This window comes from Bubalus kerabau, chromosome 3, assembly GCF_029407905.1.
Source record: "Bubalus kerabau isolate K-KA32 ecotype Philippines breed swamp buffalo chromosome 3, PCC_UOA_SB_1v2, whole genome shotgun sequence".
Classification (NCBI taxonomy): domain Eukaryota; kingdom Metazoa; phylum Chordata; class Mammalia; order Artiodactyla; family Bovidae; genus Bubalus; species Bubalus kerabau.
The window spans coordinates 80,891,030-80,909,665 of record NC_073626.1 but is presented as its reverse complement, the minus strand read 5'-3'; the positions used below and the strand labels follow the sequence as shown (position 1 = coordinate 80,909,665).

At 39.8% G+C, this 18,636-nt stretch overlaps 1 protein-coding gene across 10 annotated transcripts in view; it reads left to right on the top strand.

The window, feature by feature from the left end:
• The window catches only part of NOSTRIN (nitric oxide synthase trafficking), a 64,873-nt gene extending 54,014 nt beyond the window's left edge, over positions 1-10,859 (top strand). For 8 of the 10 annotated variants that reach the window (XM_055572339.1, XM_055572336.1, XM_055572337.1 and 5 more), the window contains 6 exons: positions 401-509; positions 1,828-1,916; positions 5,031-5,156; positions 6,062-6,176; positions 7,287-7,376; positions 10,640-10,859. In XM_055572339.1, the coding sequence (XP_055428314.1) occupies positions 401-509; positions 1,828-1,916; positions 5,031-5,156; positions 6,062-6,176; positions 7,287-7,376; positions 10,640-10,776 (666 nt within the window). In that variant the 3' untranslated portion in view covers positions 10,777-10,859. The remainder of the gene's footprint in view (positions 1-400; positions 510-1,827; positions 1,917-5,030; positions 5,157-6,061; positions 6,177-7,286; positions 7,377-10,639) is intronic. The other 2 variants (XM_055572338.1, XM_055572333.1) reach the window with 1 other exon arrangement.
• The last annotated feature ends 7,777 nt before the right edge of the window (positions 10,860-18,636 follow it).

Below are 18,636 nucleotides of genomic sequence, written 5' to 3'. Positions count from 1 at the left end.
TTTGGAAGGAATGATGCTGAAGCTGAAACTCCAGTACTTTGGCCACCTCATGCGAAGAGTTGACTCACTGGAAAAGACTCTGATGCTGGGAGGGATTGGGGGCAGGAGGAGAAGGGGACGACAGAGGATGAGATGGCTGGATGGCATCACTGACTCGATGAACATGAGTCTGAGTGGACTCTGGGAGTTGGTGAGGGGCAGGGAGGCCTGGCGTGCTGCGATTCATGGGGTTGCAAAGAGTCGGACACGACTGAGCGGCTGATCTGATCTGATCTGATTATTTTTTTTCCTTCCATTAAGTTAACTTTGAATGTAGCAGTGAAAGTCTCAGTGCAACTAGGAGTAGCAACTCTTCCTTTTTTCCTCTGAAATTGTTAAACTTCCTTCTTTTTCCCTAAAGGAAGAAGATCCTAAAAATGCAATGAGTAAAGAGCGACAGACATCTTCAATAAAATCAAAACTGTTGAGACTGCAGAAAGATATTGAAAAAGCCTCGCGAGACCAAGAAGGTATGTAACTATCTCTTTGATTGGCCTGGTGAGGGAAAGTATTCTATCCTGAGGTTTCATTCAGAGTTGGGGTGCTTCTGCTTTTGCTGACTGGTGCAGGGATCATCTCATTTAAAGGACCAAATGTCAGACCTAATTGTGTGAATAAAGAAAAATTTTCTCTCAAAGGAGAGAGCAAAAAAAATTAAACATGACATTTTGGTCCATCTGTGAGATTTTTATAAGTACTATACCACCATTTCTAGAAATGTAACGTTTTCCTCTGTTCCTGAAATTGGCTGATATGAAGGACAATTAGTTTGGATTAAAACATAGTAAACCTCCTAGGTGGTTTACTTACCAGGTGGCGCTAGTCTTAAAGAACCTGCCTGCCAATGTAGGAGACCCAGGTTCGATCCCAGGGTTGGGAAGATCCCCTGGAGAAGGAAATGGCAACCCAGGCCAGTATTCTTGCCTGGGAAAGCCCAAGGACAGAGGAGCCTGGTGGGCTACAGTCCTTGGGGTCGCAGAGTCAGACAGGACTTAGCAACTAGACAACAAAACCCTCGTATGTACAAGGCTTCCATTTATTTATTTTTCCCATATTAGTTTATTATTATTCCATTGGAGGGGTGTTAATAGGTGATTTGAGTTTTCTTTTAAATTAATTTTGTACTGAAGTATTATTGCTACACAGCACTATCTTAGTTCTAGGTACACAAGTTAATGATTCAACACTTCTATACTTTACAGAATGATCACCACTTGTTTGTTTTTTTTTAAACCAACTCCTGAATGATGTGAAAATCGTTCAAATTAAATCCTATGCTTAGAGGTTAGGTATGTTAGAACATGAAGAAGCTCTAAAGTGCTACAGATAATGAAAACAATTTCATACTTGGGATTCTGATATGTGGAGCTTGTTTTTTGTGGACCAGAGAACACTATTGCAATGTAATACTTGATAGGAAATCCAAGACAGCAAAATGTTTAGAAATGTAAATACCAGCAGAGGAGAGCTTAAGACCATGGTAAAATGTTAGGGAACTGCCACAGAATGGATCTACAAGAAGGACTCAAAAGCTCATCTTGAGTTTTTCATCTTGAACAACAATCAAGACTCCTTAAGCACCAGCATTTCTCTAATATCATTAAATGAAGGTACAGGTCACCCATTCAGTAAAATTTAGCAACAACTACATACACACACAGCTCCAGCCATTTGGGAAATGCTCCAGGAATGAGTTCTGGGCTCTGGCTCCCTCTGAGTGTAACCACCTTTAACCCCTGCCCCTCCAGGACTGAGCAATGGTGACTGGCAGTATGATTTCACTTGCAGGCTTGGAACGAATGCTGAGAGCCTACTCCAGCCACTCCTCCTTCTCAGACTCAGAGAGCGAAAAAAGCACAGCAGCCTTAATGGACGAGGTAAATATTTGCAGAGCGCAAGTTTGGTAGATTTAATGATGAAGGAGCTATTTGGGGAACGCCTGTGTTCTGGCCCATTTGACCTCTGTTTGCCTTTCCTTTCTCATGACACAGAACAGTCTAGTCAGAGCTTGTACGGTCAGCTCCTTGACAAGTGGTTTGAGGAATCTGGAAAAATCCAGCTACTTAGAGATGTTTGCTTTAGTGACCTCCCAGGGGGGAAAAAATGTGCCTAAAATAAAAATCTTCCCCCTGCCCCCAGCATAGAACAACTCAGTCAAGGTCTAAAAATCATGTGTACGCTACCTCAGTTAACAGATGTGACTGAAAACAAATGCAGGGTCTGCTTTCAGAGAGGCCTGCATCTGGATCTAGCTCGGCCAGTTACAGAAACCTGGGACAGGTTTCGTTTTCTCATCTTGGAAGTGGGGATGTTGGTACTTAGCTCAAAGGGGTTTTGTGAGGTTGAAGCAGTATTTAGAAAATGCTAGCATAGTGCACAGCTGCTGCTGCTGCTAAGTCGCGTCAGTCGTGTCTGACTCTGTGCGACCCCACAGACGGCAGCCCACTAGGCTCCTCTGTCCCTGGGATGCTCCAGGCAAGAACACTGGAGTGGGTTGCCATTGCCTTCTCCATAGTGCACAGAGGAGAGCTGAAATCCTGGTAATTATGATAGAGATGCTGTTTTCCATTTATCCCTGAGCCAACATCAGGGTCTTTTAAGAATAATAGGAGAAAGGAGAGATGTGGATGTACAGAAGGAAGATGGCTGTTTAGGGTGTGAGAGCTTCCAGGGAAACAAGGAAAAAAACTTCAGAGGCCAAGGTCATTTTGAGGGGAGAGGAGGTGCCGTCAGTGGAGGTAGGGGGACGTAATTTTTGCCGAAAGGCTGGACTGCAGCAGCACCCAGACATCTGTTGCAATTGATGGGCAACGCGACCCCTTCAGAGGAACCCACGTTATAAAAAGGTTAGCAAAGGCCCATGAATTTTATACAGGAATAAAAACAAACAAGTACTGTGACCTATGTGTGGCAAGGTACACAATTTCTGTTATGATTGGAGAGAAAGCTGATTGGGGTTAATTTGAGAAGAATTCAGGAAGAGACTAAACTTTCAGCAATGTTTTGAAGGATCCAGGAAGCTGGGCCAGTTTTCCTTTCCTTGCACGTAGCCTATCTAACACTCTTGTAAAAAGTATGTACCTAATAAATTCTGTCCGAAGAACAATTTCAATAGTCCTTTGGTAAAATAGACAGATGCAGCCAGGTATTGTTTATCTGTTTTTTAGCAGCAGCTTCCTTTAGTGGAGGTGCTCTTTCAGGAATAAACCTGACACTTCGTGAAAAGACAGGCCTGAATTCTGTTCACTTGGGAACAGAGGTCTAACATCCTTGCAGTGACATATGGCTACAATTTTTATAAAATTATAAAACAGACTGAAAGACATTTTCTGTGACAACATAAAATGTTTGGTTAACTAATTCAGTGTAAATGATATTTACCAAAAGGAAATCATATGAAGCATTTTATGATGGCATTAATTTATAAGTTTTATTTCTTTGGGTTCTTGCATAGCATTTTGTCATTGATACAGAATTTGTATTAGGATCTTCTGGGCACCCAACTGGCCTGATTCACACAGTGGAGGATGCAAGATGGGAGATGATCTAACCCCTGAATTTATGGTGTTTAGGATCTAGCGATGACGCAAAAAGGGTCTTCAAATAGTGAATGCCAAATATCTGTGTCAGAGATTATACACCCCCACATCTGGTGGAGGGAAACTATTAACAGTAATGGTTATAGATTGATTTTGTCTTAAGCAGGGGAGGTTTCTTGCAGGGGAATCTCTATTTCCTATTTCACTGGCTTTTGGTCCAGTGCCATATTTGAAACAAGAATGTTGGCAAGCCATACTCTGAGAAATTGTTGCAGAAACTGGAAGTGTTTGGGGGCAGATATTGTCTTTGGTTACCAGAAGGAACACACCACAGAACACAGAGACTTGCTGTTGATGTTCTCAAGTGCAGACTGGATCTAAGGCTAGAAGCTATGGAGGAGCTTTTGATTGCATCTTAGGTGAGCCTGCCCACTGTGCAGTGAATTGTTCCCAGGACTAGAGCCCTTCCCCATCGATTGGAGGTGTTTGGTCCATGGCTGTGATTCCCTGACAGTGACGTTAGGATTATGAATCCCAGGCTGCAGACTTCCCTGGCAGTCCAGTGGTTAAGACACCTCGCTTCCACTGCAGGTGGCACAGGTTTGATCCTTGGTCGGGGAATCAAGATCCTGCATTCTGAGTGGCACAGCCAAAAAGTAGAAAGAAAAAAAAGGAATCCCCAGGCTGGAGATGTGGAGGAGGGAGAGGCAATGGTGAGGAGAATGTTGAATAGCAGACTCTTTCCAGTATTTAGATTCTGTGCTTTGATTTACCTTGACTGAACACAACTTGACAGAGAAGTCAATATAAAGTTTCTAGTTCAAGGTCAAATTGAAAACAGGAGAGACTAATAGCTTTAGTTTCACTCTTTATTTTTATATTCAAATAGCCCAGAATATTGTTTCTAGTTTTCAGAAGTGTTGCTGCAAACTTTCCAGGTAATATAAGACCTCACCTCTTCAAGAAATAATAACACCACCAACAAAAACCCTGCCACATATCATTTTAGTTTGATTCTGTTGACAAGAGTCAATTCTCTTCTTTATGTTAAGTGCCCATGGCTCCATTGCCTTTCTTCAAAGCCCCCTGAAAGCCCGCCTTCTGCAATCAGCACTTACTATTCTCTTTTCCCCATTCCTCAGCAGAAAGTTAACTAAAGCTTGTTGTCACAAAATGCTGAGTAATATATCTATCAAGCTTTCTGGTTTACCTTATTTACAAGGGTCCAGAATAAGATGCACTCAACAACTAAGGCTTTCTTTAGACTTCTTAAAGGGTCTATTGTTTTTCTCTCTTCAGCATTTTCTGCAAATGAATTGCACGAGTTGAATGTGTACTTTTCTGAACCTCTTTGTCATTTTGGAAGTTATCCTGATGTCCTTTTATCCACCCACAATGGTTGTACCTCCTTCTCTAGAAATTTAGTCATATGGTCAAATGCTGTTTCCACAGAATAGCTTGAAACTAGACCTTCTGCAAGCAAACTCCTATAAACTGTCATCTGTGTTAGCAGACCTTGAGCAAAGACCTCAACCCAACCATCCCTGTAGTAACTCCATCTTCAAGTGGAAAGAAAAGGTAAACATTTAAGAGGCTGGTTATAATTTCTTGACTGGCTTTGTTGGGTAGAATGATTCAAAGAAGCATCAGGGCAAAAAAGCTGTTATGAATTATATATGCCAATTATAAATGCTCAAATCTCCAAATTGCACAATTTTAAGATAAATTTAATTATTTTTTGAGTACAGTAACAAAGACTAAACACAAATGAACAAATTCTTTGTATTCATAGGTGAATTAATGAGTTTAAAATACTTTGGGTTCCTTCTTCCTTCTCATTTTCTAACTTTATCCTTTGAACGTGCTCTTATAGTAAAATTTCTATTACAGACCTAAATTGTAAGATTTTGTGATAAGCAGTAGTCTCATCCATTTAACATAGTACATGATGTTGATAATGTGTGAGCACAATTAAAAGGTTCACACACATGTATTAATGCTTTCTCAGTGTTTCACTCTAGGCGTTGATGAGCATGTGAGTATACACGGTTAGCTGTTTTCCATTTGCTACCAGAAGAGGGAGCTGTAACTGCCTTGTGATGAAGGGACAGTTTTCTTTCTGAGCCTTGAGCTCTAAAGGGGTCTCAGTCATTTACATAGTCATGATTATTTCACTTGCATCAAAACCAATTAATTTGTAGAAGGAATGGTGTAAATGTTATTATTTGGCTTAAGGCTGCAGGTCAGAAATGCAAACACAGGCTGTAAAATATAGTAATGTCTAATTCTGAAAATATTAAGGTTTCAGTAACAAAACCTCACTATAGTAGGATTTAGAAATGTATTGAATGATTTCTTTACATCCTTCTCCCAATAATTAAAAAACAGATTCCTGAGGAAAACAGTTGCAGAAGAGTTACTTTTCTCAAATACTTTTGTTGATAGCGCTGTTAAAAATATATTTTTTTCCCCTATTCAAACAGCAGCAGACACATAGTTCTGTAAAAATATCTCGGCCTGTTCTGACGAAGAGATTAGAGAATGTTGTGAACAGGGCATCTTCTGATGGGCAGAGAATTCCAAGTCCTTCGTCTACAGGTAATCTCATGCCCAGAATAATTCGAGGCTGGGTCCTATCACTAAAGCACGTTGCCAAAATTATATTTTATTTTCAGAACCACACTGATATAAATTGGCTCAAGGAAATTAACATTTCAATCAGGACTGATTAATTTATTAGAATGTGTAGCTTTCTGTGCAAATGTCATCCAAAAGGTGGGAAGGACTCAAGAACAATGCAGGTGGGGGAGGTGGGGGAAGAATTCTCTAATGTTTTAGGGAAGGCACCCCCAGCCCCAGCATCCATGTTATTCAGACAGCCTGCAATTTGTTGTCCACACGCTCACCCTGGAAACGCTGTGAGGAGCTCTGCAGCCCTGTCTCCACAGCCTCCTCCAAACTGCCAAGGAAACCCCGTCCTCTGTGTGAGAAACATCGCCATCCCAAAGCCCACCGGCTTTGTTCAGTCACTTGACTTTGGTCATTTATCCATCTACCTCCACTGCCTTTTACCTTTCAAACCCCCCCACCCCTCCCCCCAACGCACATCCATACAAGCACGTTTCATTATCCTTTATTTTTCAACTATAGTATTACCATAACCTCGACTCTCTAGGTTCTTGATTAGAACTTGGCAAAAAAGAGTTTCAGTCAAACCCAGGACATTGTAGTCCACCTGTACATCAAAGACCCATGGTTGCACAGTTTGAGAAACAGTTCCCTAAGTACCTGGGGATAATGGTAGGCAGCTCCTGCTCCAATATATTCCTGATGGGAAAAACAAGTGTGGGTTTTCCAAGACACAAATACAACATCGGTCAACACAGATTGACCGATGTGAAATTCACATGGAAAACAATTTAAAAATGTCATCATTATTATTACTACGACAACTTTTGTCTCTAGACTTATTTTCTATATTATAGTTTTTGAGTATATAATACACATAATTCATTCTTATAGTACCTACATCAGAAATGGTTACTGAATCAAAGAATGAGCATTATGTACAATGATAAACTTTCCTTCGGGGAAGATTTCAATATATTCAAGCTCTGCACTATGTGGTGAACACTAGGCCACTTTCGCACCGTGTTCTTCTTGCCTACTGACCCGGCGTTAGTCACTAAAACTCGATCCAACTTTCAGCCTCCGGTGTGACCCAGCTCGGCAATGGTCTTTGCAAGGCCTTATATCCTTTTCAGGCCAGGCAAGATGATGAACTGGACTTGGAAAAAGGTAAGAATCATTCTCAAATAGTTGACTTGCCTTCTCACGTGAAATCTTTAACTTGACTATAACCTTTGTCTTAGCTTTTAAAATTAGTACCATGTTAAATCAGTTCAGGTTTATAATCACCCTTCTTAGAAGATAGAAAGATAAGCACACCATAAAGCAAGCTCATAATAAAAACAGCTGACATCTATGCAGTATTTACCAGGTGCCAGACATTGCTGCAAACACACTGTCCAATTTAATATTCATAAAAACCTTTTGAGGTAGGTATTATTATTTATGCCTGTTTTATGAGTGAGGAGACTGAGACACAGAAATGTGAAGTACTTCGGCTAAAGTCACTGGCAGTCGAGGCTCAGGATTTGAACTTGGAAACCAAGTCACACTGTTAATCACAGTGGTTACTTGGGTAGAATATCAGTAATGGACAGTTATCAGAGAGGCAGCCCCACCTTTTTCCTTTTTAGAAGCTACACATACTGGAGTGTGATGTCACTTCCTCTCATAGCTTAATCTAAATGCCAGTTCTAGAACCTGGGTCAGAGGACTCCCAGCTTAATATTTCTCCTACTTCTCTCTCAAAAAGGGGTTTACAACTAATCAAAGGAATCAGATCCCCTTCTCCATGTCACAGATTTTTGTTTAATATCAGAAGATATTATGTAAGGACAACCTCAGATATGCAGATGATAACACTCTAATGGCAGAAATCAAAGAGGAACTATAGAACCTCTTGATGAGGGTGAAGGAGGAGAGTGAAAAAGCTGGCTTAAAACTCAATATTAAAAAAACTAAGATCACGGCATTCAGTCCCATCACTTTATGGCAAATAGAAGGGGTAAAGGTGGAAGCAGTGACAGATTTCCTCTAAAATCACTGTGAATGGTGACTCTAGCCATGAAATTAGAAGACAATTGCTTCTTGACAGGAAAGCTAGACAGTGTGTTAAAAAGCAAAGACATCACTTTTCTGAGTGTTCCATATAGTCAAGGCTATGGTCTTCCCAGTAATCATGTATGGATATGAGAGCTGGACAATAAAGAAGGCAGAGAACCAAAGAATTGATGCTTTCAAATTGTGGCGCTGGAGAAGACTCTTGAGAGTCGCTTGGAGAGCAAGGAGATCAAACCAGTCAATCTTAAAGGAAATCAACCCTGAATACTCTTGGGAAGGACTGATGCTAAAGCTGAAGCTTCAATACTTTGACCACCTGATGCGAACAGCTGACTCTTTGGAAAAGACCCTGATGCTGGGAAAGATTGAAGGCAGAAGGATAAGAGGGTGGCAGAAAATGAGGTGGTTGGATGGCATCACCGAGTCATTGGACATGAACTTAGGCGAGCTCCGGGAGATAGTGAGGGTCAGAGAAGCCTGGCATGCTGCCATCCATATAGGGCCACGAAGACTCAGACACAACTTGGTGACTGAACAACAAGGGTTGTGAAAACCTCAAGATTATTAAAAGAGAAAAGGTTACCACCTCAACTTTCATGTCCAGTTAGCAACCACGTTCGAATGTTAAGCTAAGGCAGAGACCTGGAGATGAAAATGTTAGTGAGAAAGAATTGTGTCATGGGAGAAAACTTATATTCCATGACCAGGACACAGCACCCAGAAGCAACAGAAAGTCAAAATGGATTTAACAGGTAAACAACAGGGACACCACCACATATTTGCTATTGGTTCATGGGCACTTCCTTTTCAGTTTGCCAGAGTTCTCCACACAGTTACTTTTCCTTGTAGCTCAGAAATAAGTAAAGACAAGAAAAAAGGAAATAGAAAGTAGACCCCACTCCTGCTTTCATCTGAAATCAGTTGCCTTTAATTTAAAAGTTTTAGGTGTTATAGAAGTCACTTTGTTATTCATCACGCCATCCTAAGGCTACTTGTATCAGTAAGTGACTAAATGAAATGCAGTATTCCCACTTTCCATATGAGTTAAAACACATATCCCAGATGCCACCTAGAACCCAGGATCCTGAGTTTGAGTTACATAGTTAACACCTTAAATTGATCATCTTGTTTGTCTTTGGTTTTCTGTTGGTTGCAAAGCCTACTTATACATTATATCCCAAGTGGGTTCTTTAAATGGAATGACATGTTGGTGTCTTAGGGAAGCTGAAGATAAAATTTTAAATTATTTGTTTGTTTGTTTGTTTTACATGTTTACTTTGTGACCATACCATGAGGCACGTAGGATCTTTGTTCCCCAACAAGGGATCAAACCCGTGCCACTTATATGGAACCGTGGAGTCTTAATTACTGGATGGCCAGGGTAGTCCATAAATTATGTTTGAATTCCAGTAGTGGACTGTGTCAATCTATTGACCTGAGAGAACACATTAGACAGAGTTTCTAGACTGAGGATGGTCTCTTGCAGAAAAAAATAGTGATGTAACTAAGGAAAGATAGAAGGGGGGTCGACAGTCTCCTTTGCCTTGGAAAGAAAATTACTGGGGAGAAAAGTGAAAGAAAAAAAAAAAACTGAAAATGACTTTGTGATGATGCTAAAGATCAGGTAGCTCTTGGATCCTGAAGGAAGGGGATGTTTCCACTTTGATGTACAGGAAGCAGCCAGAGAGAAAGGACTCTCTCACAAGATGGGGACTAGTGTTTTTATCTTGTTTTTTAATAGAGAATTAGAGAAGAGCCATGTGTTTCCTAGGAATTCCATTTACTTCAATCATTGCTTTAAAGGAGTAATGTCTTCAAATTGATATTTTATTCAAATTATCTGAATTGTTGAACAAGGGGTTATATTATTGTGCAAAGCTGTAGGTTGGAACTTCGGGCTATGAAGCTGGCACATACAGTGGAGAGAAGCTGCTTTGATCTAAAGAAAATCCTGGTAGCCAAGACATACTCTTAATAGTCAGCATACCAAACTATGGTGCCCACCAACATGAGGAACCCTTAAAGCACAGACACCAAGGAAGAGTTTGGTGACAACCCATGAGTTCTATCCAAAGGGAACCAGGCAGCCCAAGGACATAGGATGCAAAGTGATTTTGTTTCTAATCAAACTACTTTATGGCACAACTCAGTTGTCCATTACCTAACTTTTTAATATTCTCTGCATTCTGCCTGCTTCGAGCAGAGGTGGTCAATAAGTTTTGCTTCGTCTGAATCACCTGCAGAAAAGTGATGCTACCAAGTAACTCCTTGAAAGCAGAATCTCCTTAAAAACTATCTTAACTGATCAAACTCGGGAAGGTATTAATCGCAGGAACTCACTTGTCTAACTAAACATATGTGTGTTTTCACAGGCGACATCGTGACGATACACAAGAAGAAAGATGAAGGATGGTGGTTTGGCTCTTTAAAGGGAAAAAAGGGTCATTTTCCTGCTGCTTATGTGGAGGAGCTTCCTTCAAATGCCGGGGACACAGCTTCACAAGCATGAGCGAAATTCTGAAGGCATCATCTTACACACTATTAATTATACAATGTGATGCAAATAAAGGGAAATGCTGTCGCCTTCACAAATTTATCTTCCTAACTGGGTTCCATGATGCAGGCATGATGCAGATGTGCCCATGATGCAGGTATATCATGGCATTTTGTACTCTTCTTAGTTCTTTGAAACAGAGTCAGAAGATGGAAGGTAAAGGGAGGTGAAAAAGATATACCATGGTTCCTAGAGTTTTCTAAGAGACTCTAGAAATAATCCAAAACAGCCCCTCTCACAGGGAGAAAAGGCTGAGTGCAGAGCAGTTTAGCCTGAAGTCAAATAGTTTTCTGGTGGCGCAACAGAGATTAGGATGCAGATGTCCTTTTCCTCAAGTCTTGGGTGGCAATAGCCACAGTAGGCCCACAAGGGGTTAAGCAGGGCCAGAGAGATGGGGAAGAATACATATCAAGTCCAAGAAGACCTCAGCAGAGAGACAGACACAAGTTAAGGACAGCAGAATAAAGGATCATGAGCCAAGGTGGATAGTCAGCGTGGTTGGAAGAGAGGTTGGTAGACAAGAGGACTCTATGCCAGGCAGAGGACCTCAGGGTAGAAAGGAGTTCCATCCTGAGCCAGTGACCTTCTGAGTTAGTGAAAAAAGTAAAGTCGCTCAGTCATGTCTGACTCTTTGCAACCCCATGGACTGTAGCCTACCAGGCTCCTCCCATAGGATTTTCCAGGCAAGAGTACTGGAGTGGGTTGCCATTTCCTTCTCCAGAGGCTCTTCCCCACCCACGGATCAAACCCGGGTCTCCTGCATTGTAGGCAGACGCTTTACCGTCTGAGCCACTAGGGAAGTCTTAGCATGAGGTCAAGTGTGAGTCAGAGATGGCTGGAGATCTGAGAATAAGAGCAAGGCTGATAGAAAAGGGTTAGGAAGGAGACAGTGCCTGAAATTTTGTGCCTCCCTGCCTGGTTGGAAACTTCATACACCAATTCAGAAACTAGGAATTCTGTACTTTCCTTCCAGGTTGTGATGCAAGGAATATCCTAAGCACCTTCTTAGTGACAGACACTTAAATGCTAATGAGTCTCTAGTTTGGAAGATAAGTTCTAAAAACCAGAATTTACTGTCCAAATGGAAAATTTAGAGAGATTTCTGCCACTTCCTCAAATGCCCTACAATGGGAAAAGGTGGAGAATGAGAGAGAACAGGCCCCCAAACTTTCCCCAAGGGGAAAATTTTAGAATGGAGGGGCGTGATACAGCAGCATCTCAGAAACTGGCCTACATCAGCCTGGAGATCACACACTCCACTGAATGGAAGGTCAAGATATTGCAAGAACATCTAGGCAGATTTACTTTTGTGCCAAATAGTCTGGCATTAAAGGAGTGATTAAAATCCATTCTATTACTCTCCTGCCCCCTACTTCTTTTTTTAACTTGTCAAGTTTTATACTGTGAAAAAGGAAATTTTCAAATATATTTTATTTTAAATAAGGTACATATATTTTTTATACTCTGCCCATTAGACTCCTAAAGCAGGATATAACTAACAAAGATATTTATAGATACAGATATCAGACCGGAAGGAGCTCAAGTAAAACTTGTTATGTGAGACTTAACTTACAGCCCAGAAGAACAGATCAGAAGTTTTAAAGTCATCTTTAATGGCGTATTAATGAAGGCTTTCCACATGTAGAAAGTTGGCTGAATAATAGGCCATTAAGACTATGAACAGAGATTTTGAATTTATATTTCCTTTTCATCTGACTTCTTTCCATTAAGCCTCGATGGATAAAAGAAATTGTGTAGCAATTGACTGCAGCCTACATGCAATCATTTGTGTAAAGTGATGATAATGATGATTGGGCCCTGAAACTCTTTGGAAGTAATTTTCAAAGAGGCCCCTTTCTTCCTAAAACAGTTTTATTTTGTAAAGACATAAATGGTTTTCCTGGTTTAAAATGTTGCTGCAAATTCTTTTTTTTGCATCTGCAATATGTAATTTTTAAACTTCAAAGAAACACTATAGTATTAAACTAGATAAAAATACAAATATTTTTGGGTATAATAGACTGGGATATCATCTTAGAAGGGCAAGAATTTTCTGGCAGGACAGGTGCGGATGGTACTACTTAGATTTAGGTAAAAATTAAGTGCATATTGGGAACATTAATGATGTTCCCAAGTCTTCCACAGAGAATAAAACAACTTTTTTAACATTAAGACTTCTAAACTCTTAATTTGGCTTTCGTAATTATACTCCACTAGGCAGTTTTCTTAGGTCAGGAATTTTCTAGCAACATTAGCAACCTGAAATATAGGCAGTTGAGGTCTGAGTCAGATTTTCACTAAAAATATCAAAGACATTACTCTATTTTATCTTCTTTCTGGTACAGCAAATTCTGACTATTCATTATCCTGTCATGTCAACCAGAAAGATTAATTTCACTTTTCTGCATTTCAATTACTCATAATAATTAATATTCATAATGAGTATTATCATCCATTCTGATTCATAAGAAAGTAAAATAATATTCAGTTTGGGTTACAGTAAGTTTTATTGTACAGTATTATAAGGTTTTAACTGATTAGTAATTTGAGCATAATATAACTTTGTTCCAGCTTCCAAGAAAAAGCCCCTCCTCCCCCAGAGTCTTTATGGCCTCAGTGGCAATCAGCCAAATTTGGAAAGAGAATCAGAATAGCGACACATCCCATTGTCTGTGGCAATATTAGTAGGAAGAATGTCTAACTCAGGAAAGATGGGCTTGAGGGTAGGGGATCAACAGAAGGGATTTTGAAGGGTAAAGAGGAATTACTATTCACTGATCTGTTGCTTCAATACTAGAAAGACAGTAAATCCTTTTCCTCAAAGAGCCCTCAGTCTGTCTTCTGAAAGGGAAACAGACCAATACACTGTGATAAATGTGTGTGTGTATGTGTGTGTGTATGTGCTGGTCACTCATTCGTATCCAACTCTTTGCGACCCCATGGATATACAGTCCATGGAATTCTCCAGGCCCGAATACTGGAGTGGGTAGCCTTTCCCTTCTCCAAGGGATCTTCCCAACCCAGGGATGAAACCCAAGTCTCCCACACTGCAGGCGGATTCTTTACCAGCTGAGCTACAAGGGAAGCCTGAGCTGAACGCTATGGGCAGATCAAATGGTGCTGCAGATAAAATGTAACCTCTGGAAAGTACACATTTATAAAAGTGATTCCAGGGTTTCCTTAGTGGCTCAGCAGTAAAGAATCTGCCTGCCAATGCAGGAGACACAGGTTTGACCCTTGATCTGGGAAGATCCCACATGCCATGGGGCAACTAAGCCCATGGGCCACAACTATCGAGCCTGTGCTCTGGAGCCTGGGAACCATACTACTGAGCCCACACGCCTCAACTACTGAAGCCTGAGCGCTCTAGAATCTGTGCTGCATAACAAGAGAAGCCACCACAATGGGAAGCCCACACATCACAGCTAGAGAGTAGCCCCTGCTCACCGCAACTAGGGAAAGCCCATGCAGCTACGAAGACTCAGCACAGCCAAAAATAAATAAAATTATTATTTTAAAAAATCGATTACACACGAGGCCACAAAGTAATGCTCTAGAAATTGTGTGACGACAATGTAAGAAATCATTAAGAAAAGAGTAAGGGAAAAAACCCTATGTGTTCGGAGAACACATGTGTTATGTGTCCCTGCACACATACAAGCACACATGTGCAGACACACACACTTCTAAATAACACATGGTCAAAGAATAGATCTTAGTGGAAAATTTTAACTGTTAGAAATAAAAAATAAGAAAGTTACTACGTACTAAAACCTATAGTTTCAGGAAAGCAACTTAAAGTACCACAGGATAAAGGATAAAATTAATCAATTAAGCATCCTGATTATGAATTTATAAAAACATCAGAAACAACCTAAAGCAAATAAATGAAAAGAAAGATCAGAAATTTATGACATATAAAACAAGAGGTTGAATAAAGCTTCATTGGTTCTTTGAAAGGGTTAATCAACAGAGCAAACCTCTGGCAAAATTAAGAAAATCATGAAAGTGAAAGTGTTAGTCGCTCAGTCAAGTCTGACTCTTTGCAGCCCCTTGGACTGTAGCTTGCCAGGTTCCTGAATACCATGGAATTCTCCAGGCAAGAACACTGGAGTGGATGGCTGCTCCCTTCTCCAGGGGATCTTCCTGACCCAGGGATCAAACCCAGGTCTCCTGCATTGCAGGCAGATTTTTTACCATCTGAGCCACCAGGGAAGCACAAGAAAGGCATAAATAAAGCAGCATTATTTCTAAGAAAAAAGGAGACACACTACAGATGCAGTAGATATCAAAAACCAAAATTATATATTATTAACAACTTCACACCAATTAATTTGCAAAAAAAGTCAGCAAGGGACAAATTTCTCAAAAGAGTATGCCTTATCAAAACTCAGGAAGAAACAGAATAATTAAGTAATTCAATAACTATTAAAAAATTAACAAGCATTTTTCTAAAAGCATCTTCCTACAAGAAAACACAGGCTCAAGAGAGTTTTATATGTGTGTTCAAAAGCCATAAGCCCTTATTCAAACTTGTTCAGGAAACAGAAAATAAAGGAACACATCTCAACTATTTTCAAGGGCCTGGGACCTAGGATAACCATGATACCAATATCAGATGATGTTAATACACAAAGGAAAATTATAAGCCAATCTAATTCATGGTTCTAGAAGTAAAAATTTAAAGCAAATTTCACAAAACTGAATCTACCATTATTAAAAATAAAACTAAACAGATTGCACGCCATGACTAAGATTTATTCCAGGAAGGCAAGTTTAATTCAACTTTTTTTTAAAGCCTATTAATATAAATCACCATATTAACAGCTACGAGATGAAAATCCATACAGATACAGAAAAACACAATAAAATGCAACAAACATTTATGATAATTACTTTTAATTAACTGAAAATAGAAGAAAACTTCCTTGGCCTGCTCAACAAAAAAGAAAAGGCAAGCTTGGGAAATTACACATAGTGCAGTTTGGTTGGAGAAAAGATTTAAGCTCAAAAAGATTAACTGATTTGTCCAAGATCATGTATCAGTTTTAATAATAGAGCAACGACTGGACCACATCTTATTCTCAAATCTTTTCATGTTACCATGTTGATACTGGAAAGCAGAATTTTTCACACAGACACACACAGAGCATTTATTCAAGATTTACCATTATATAGGTCACATTTATTTGAATCTTAAATATTGCCTCTTTCTGAATTTTTGTAAAAATCTATGCAGCTGAGTAAAATAATTTCTTCCTTGAAGTTTTTCCATTTGTTGCACCTTAGCCTAGCAGCTACCTCCAGCTTGCCTAGTTGATAAGGAAAGAGAGTAACGTGTCTATAAACTCCAAATATCCTTCACACATCCCATCATACATTGTTCACACTTCACACAACATGTTTAACAATACTATGAAAGGAGCTGATTCGAAATAGCTTGCATACTCTCCAGTTTACTTACTTAATTGACAAGACTCTTTTTCTACATAGATGAAACCCTTGTCTTTATTCAGAGTCTTGTTCTCGATTAGCTTGCCATTTTTTCAAGAATTACCTATACAGCTGTCTTTACCTGTTAAAAATTGCTGGACATCTCAGCAACATGCCTGTAGGTATTACCGAACATGTCAGCTCCTTTTCAAAGGTGTAATTTAAATTTCCCATTAAATAATTTTCTACTGAGTCTGGAAATGTATTCAACATTGACAAATACGTATTAAGTTTCTACTGTATGTTAGCTACTATGCTATTTTGCTCAGTTGTTCATGTCCAACTTTGTGCCATCCCATGGACTGTAGCCCACCAAGCTCCCCTGTCCGTGAAATTTTCCAGGCAAGAATACCAGAGTGGGTCGAATTTCCTCCTCCAGGGAATCTTCCCAACCCAGGGATAGAACCCATGTCTCCTTCTTCTGCGTTAGCAGGTGGATTCTTTACCATTGAGCCACCTGGAAAGATACTATGCTAGCTTTATAGCTAAACAGGCAATTCACTGTCACAGTACACAAATTAAAGTATAACTAATTGTCTCTGTATCAGTATCCTCTGAACTGGAAGAGAAGCAACACTTTCTAATCCTCATTAGATGGGAAATCAAAACTTTAAACCCATTAAACATTCTAGCAGATTTTGTGCTGATTCTGTTTTTTTAACTTAGTGATTGAGTTTAATTTTAGAGGTCTTGTTCCACATTATTACAAAATGTGGAATAGGTTAGTGTACCCCATTGAGATTCCATTTCAATTGGTTTTACTACTTAGGCATATTTCTTTCCCATTTAAGAAATTGTATTTTGTATCTTGTATCTTGTGCTTTATTTCTGTATCAGGAAAGTTTTAAATGCTGGAAACTATTATTTTGTTTTTACAACATACCATCCTAAATAAAATGGATAGAGGAAGTTTAATGGACTAGCTTGGTTTCCCTTTCATATGTGTTCTTAACCCTTCAAAGCACAATTTTCATAATGTATCAAACTTTAAAATTTAAGCTTGTCATTATTGTTCAGTTGCTCAGTTGTGTCCCACTCTTTGCGACTCCATGGACTGTAACACACCAGGTTCCCTGTTCTTCATTATCTCCTGGAGTTTGCTCAAACTTATGTCCATTGAGTGAATGATGCCATCCAACCATCTCATCCTGTCACCCCCTTCTCCTCCTGTCCTCAATCTTTCCCAGCAACAAGGTCTCTTCCAGTGAGTTGGCTCTTCGCATCAGGTGGCCTAAGTATTGGAGCTTCAGCTTCAGCATCAGTCCTTCCAATGAATATTCAGGGTTGATTTTCTTTAGGATTAACTGGTTTGATCTCCTTGCAGTCCAAGGGACTCTCGAGTCTTTTCAAGCACCAGAGTTTGAAAGCATTAATTCTTTGGCGCTCTATCTTCTTCATAGTCCAACTCTCACATCCGGACATGACTACTGGAAAAACCATAGCTTTGACTAGACAGACCCTCAGTTAGAAGTGAAGAATGGTGGTCCTTGAGGAGAAATGGATCTAAGTGGAGAGCTCCCCATTAAGTCTCTCATCCCCAATCTTCATTTCTCTACCTTGCAGGTAAAAAAGATCTTTCAGAATCAACGCCTGGTGCCTTTTCACTCTATGGTTCAAAACATTATATCCAGAATTTGTGGTAGGATATGTGGTTTTTCTCTAGTTTTAATGAATGAAAATATTTTTTGTTCCTTGTTGATATATTTCAAGCAGGGAATTCAGTAAATATGTACTCACTATAATAGTCACCTGCTATCTTTTTTATGTTAAACATTTAGTGTTTATTTCCATTTAAAGAATAACATCCCTACTCTTAGCTCAGTTATCGTGCTTAATCCACCTCCAGACCTGGGTTTCCCGAGGATCTAACCTAATCCAATGTATACACTTTACTCTTTTGATCACCAGTGATTGGTTCAGAGACTGAGATGAACTTGAAATTGCTGGGGTTCATCACATGGAATCTTAACCCAGGAGAAACAGCTAAGAAATGGATCCTGCTTATATAAACTCCAAACCAAGCCAGGTCCATAAAAACCAAAGCTGGGTTTTGATATGGCTTTCTATACTCATTTAAATGTAGGTATATTACAAAATAAAGCCAAATGTGAAGGTTTGCCTAGGAAAACTGGATAGTCTGCTCACTGAACTGCCTGTTAAAATACTCCTTTAGCCAAGCCCATGCTAAGACAGGATAAGATGATTATTTGTACCACACACTCCAATCTCCAGGGCAGTTTATCAGCCTTTCATCTCTGCAGAAATAGTATCAATCAGTGGTGCCTAAAAGCTGGTCTGCACAGTGGGGATGGCTGAGTAATA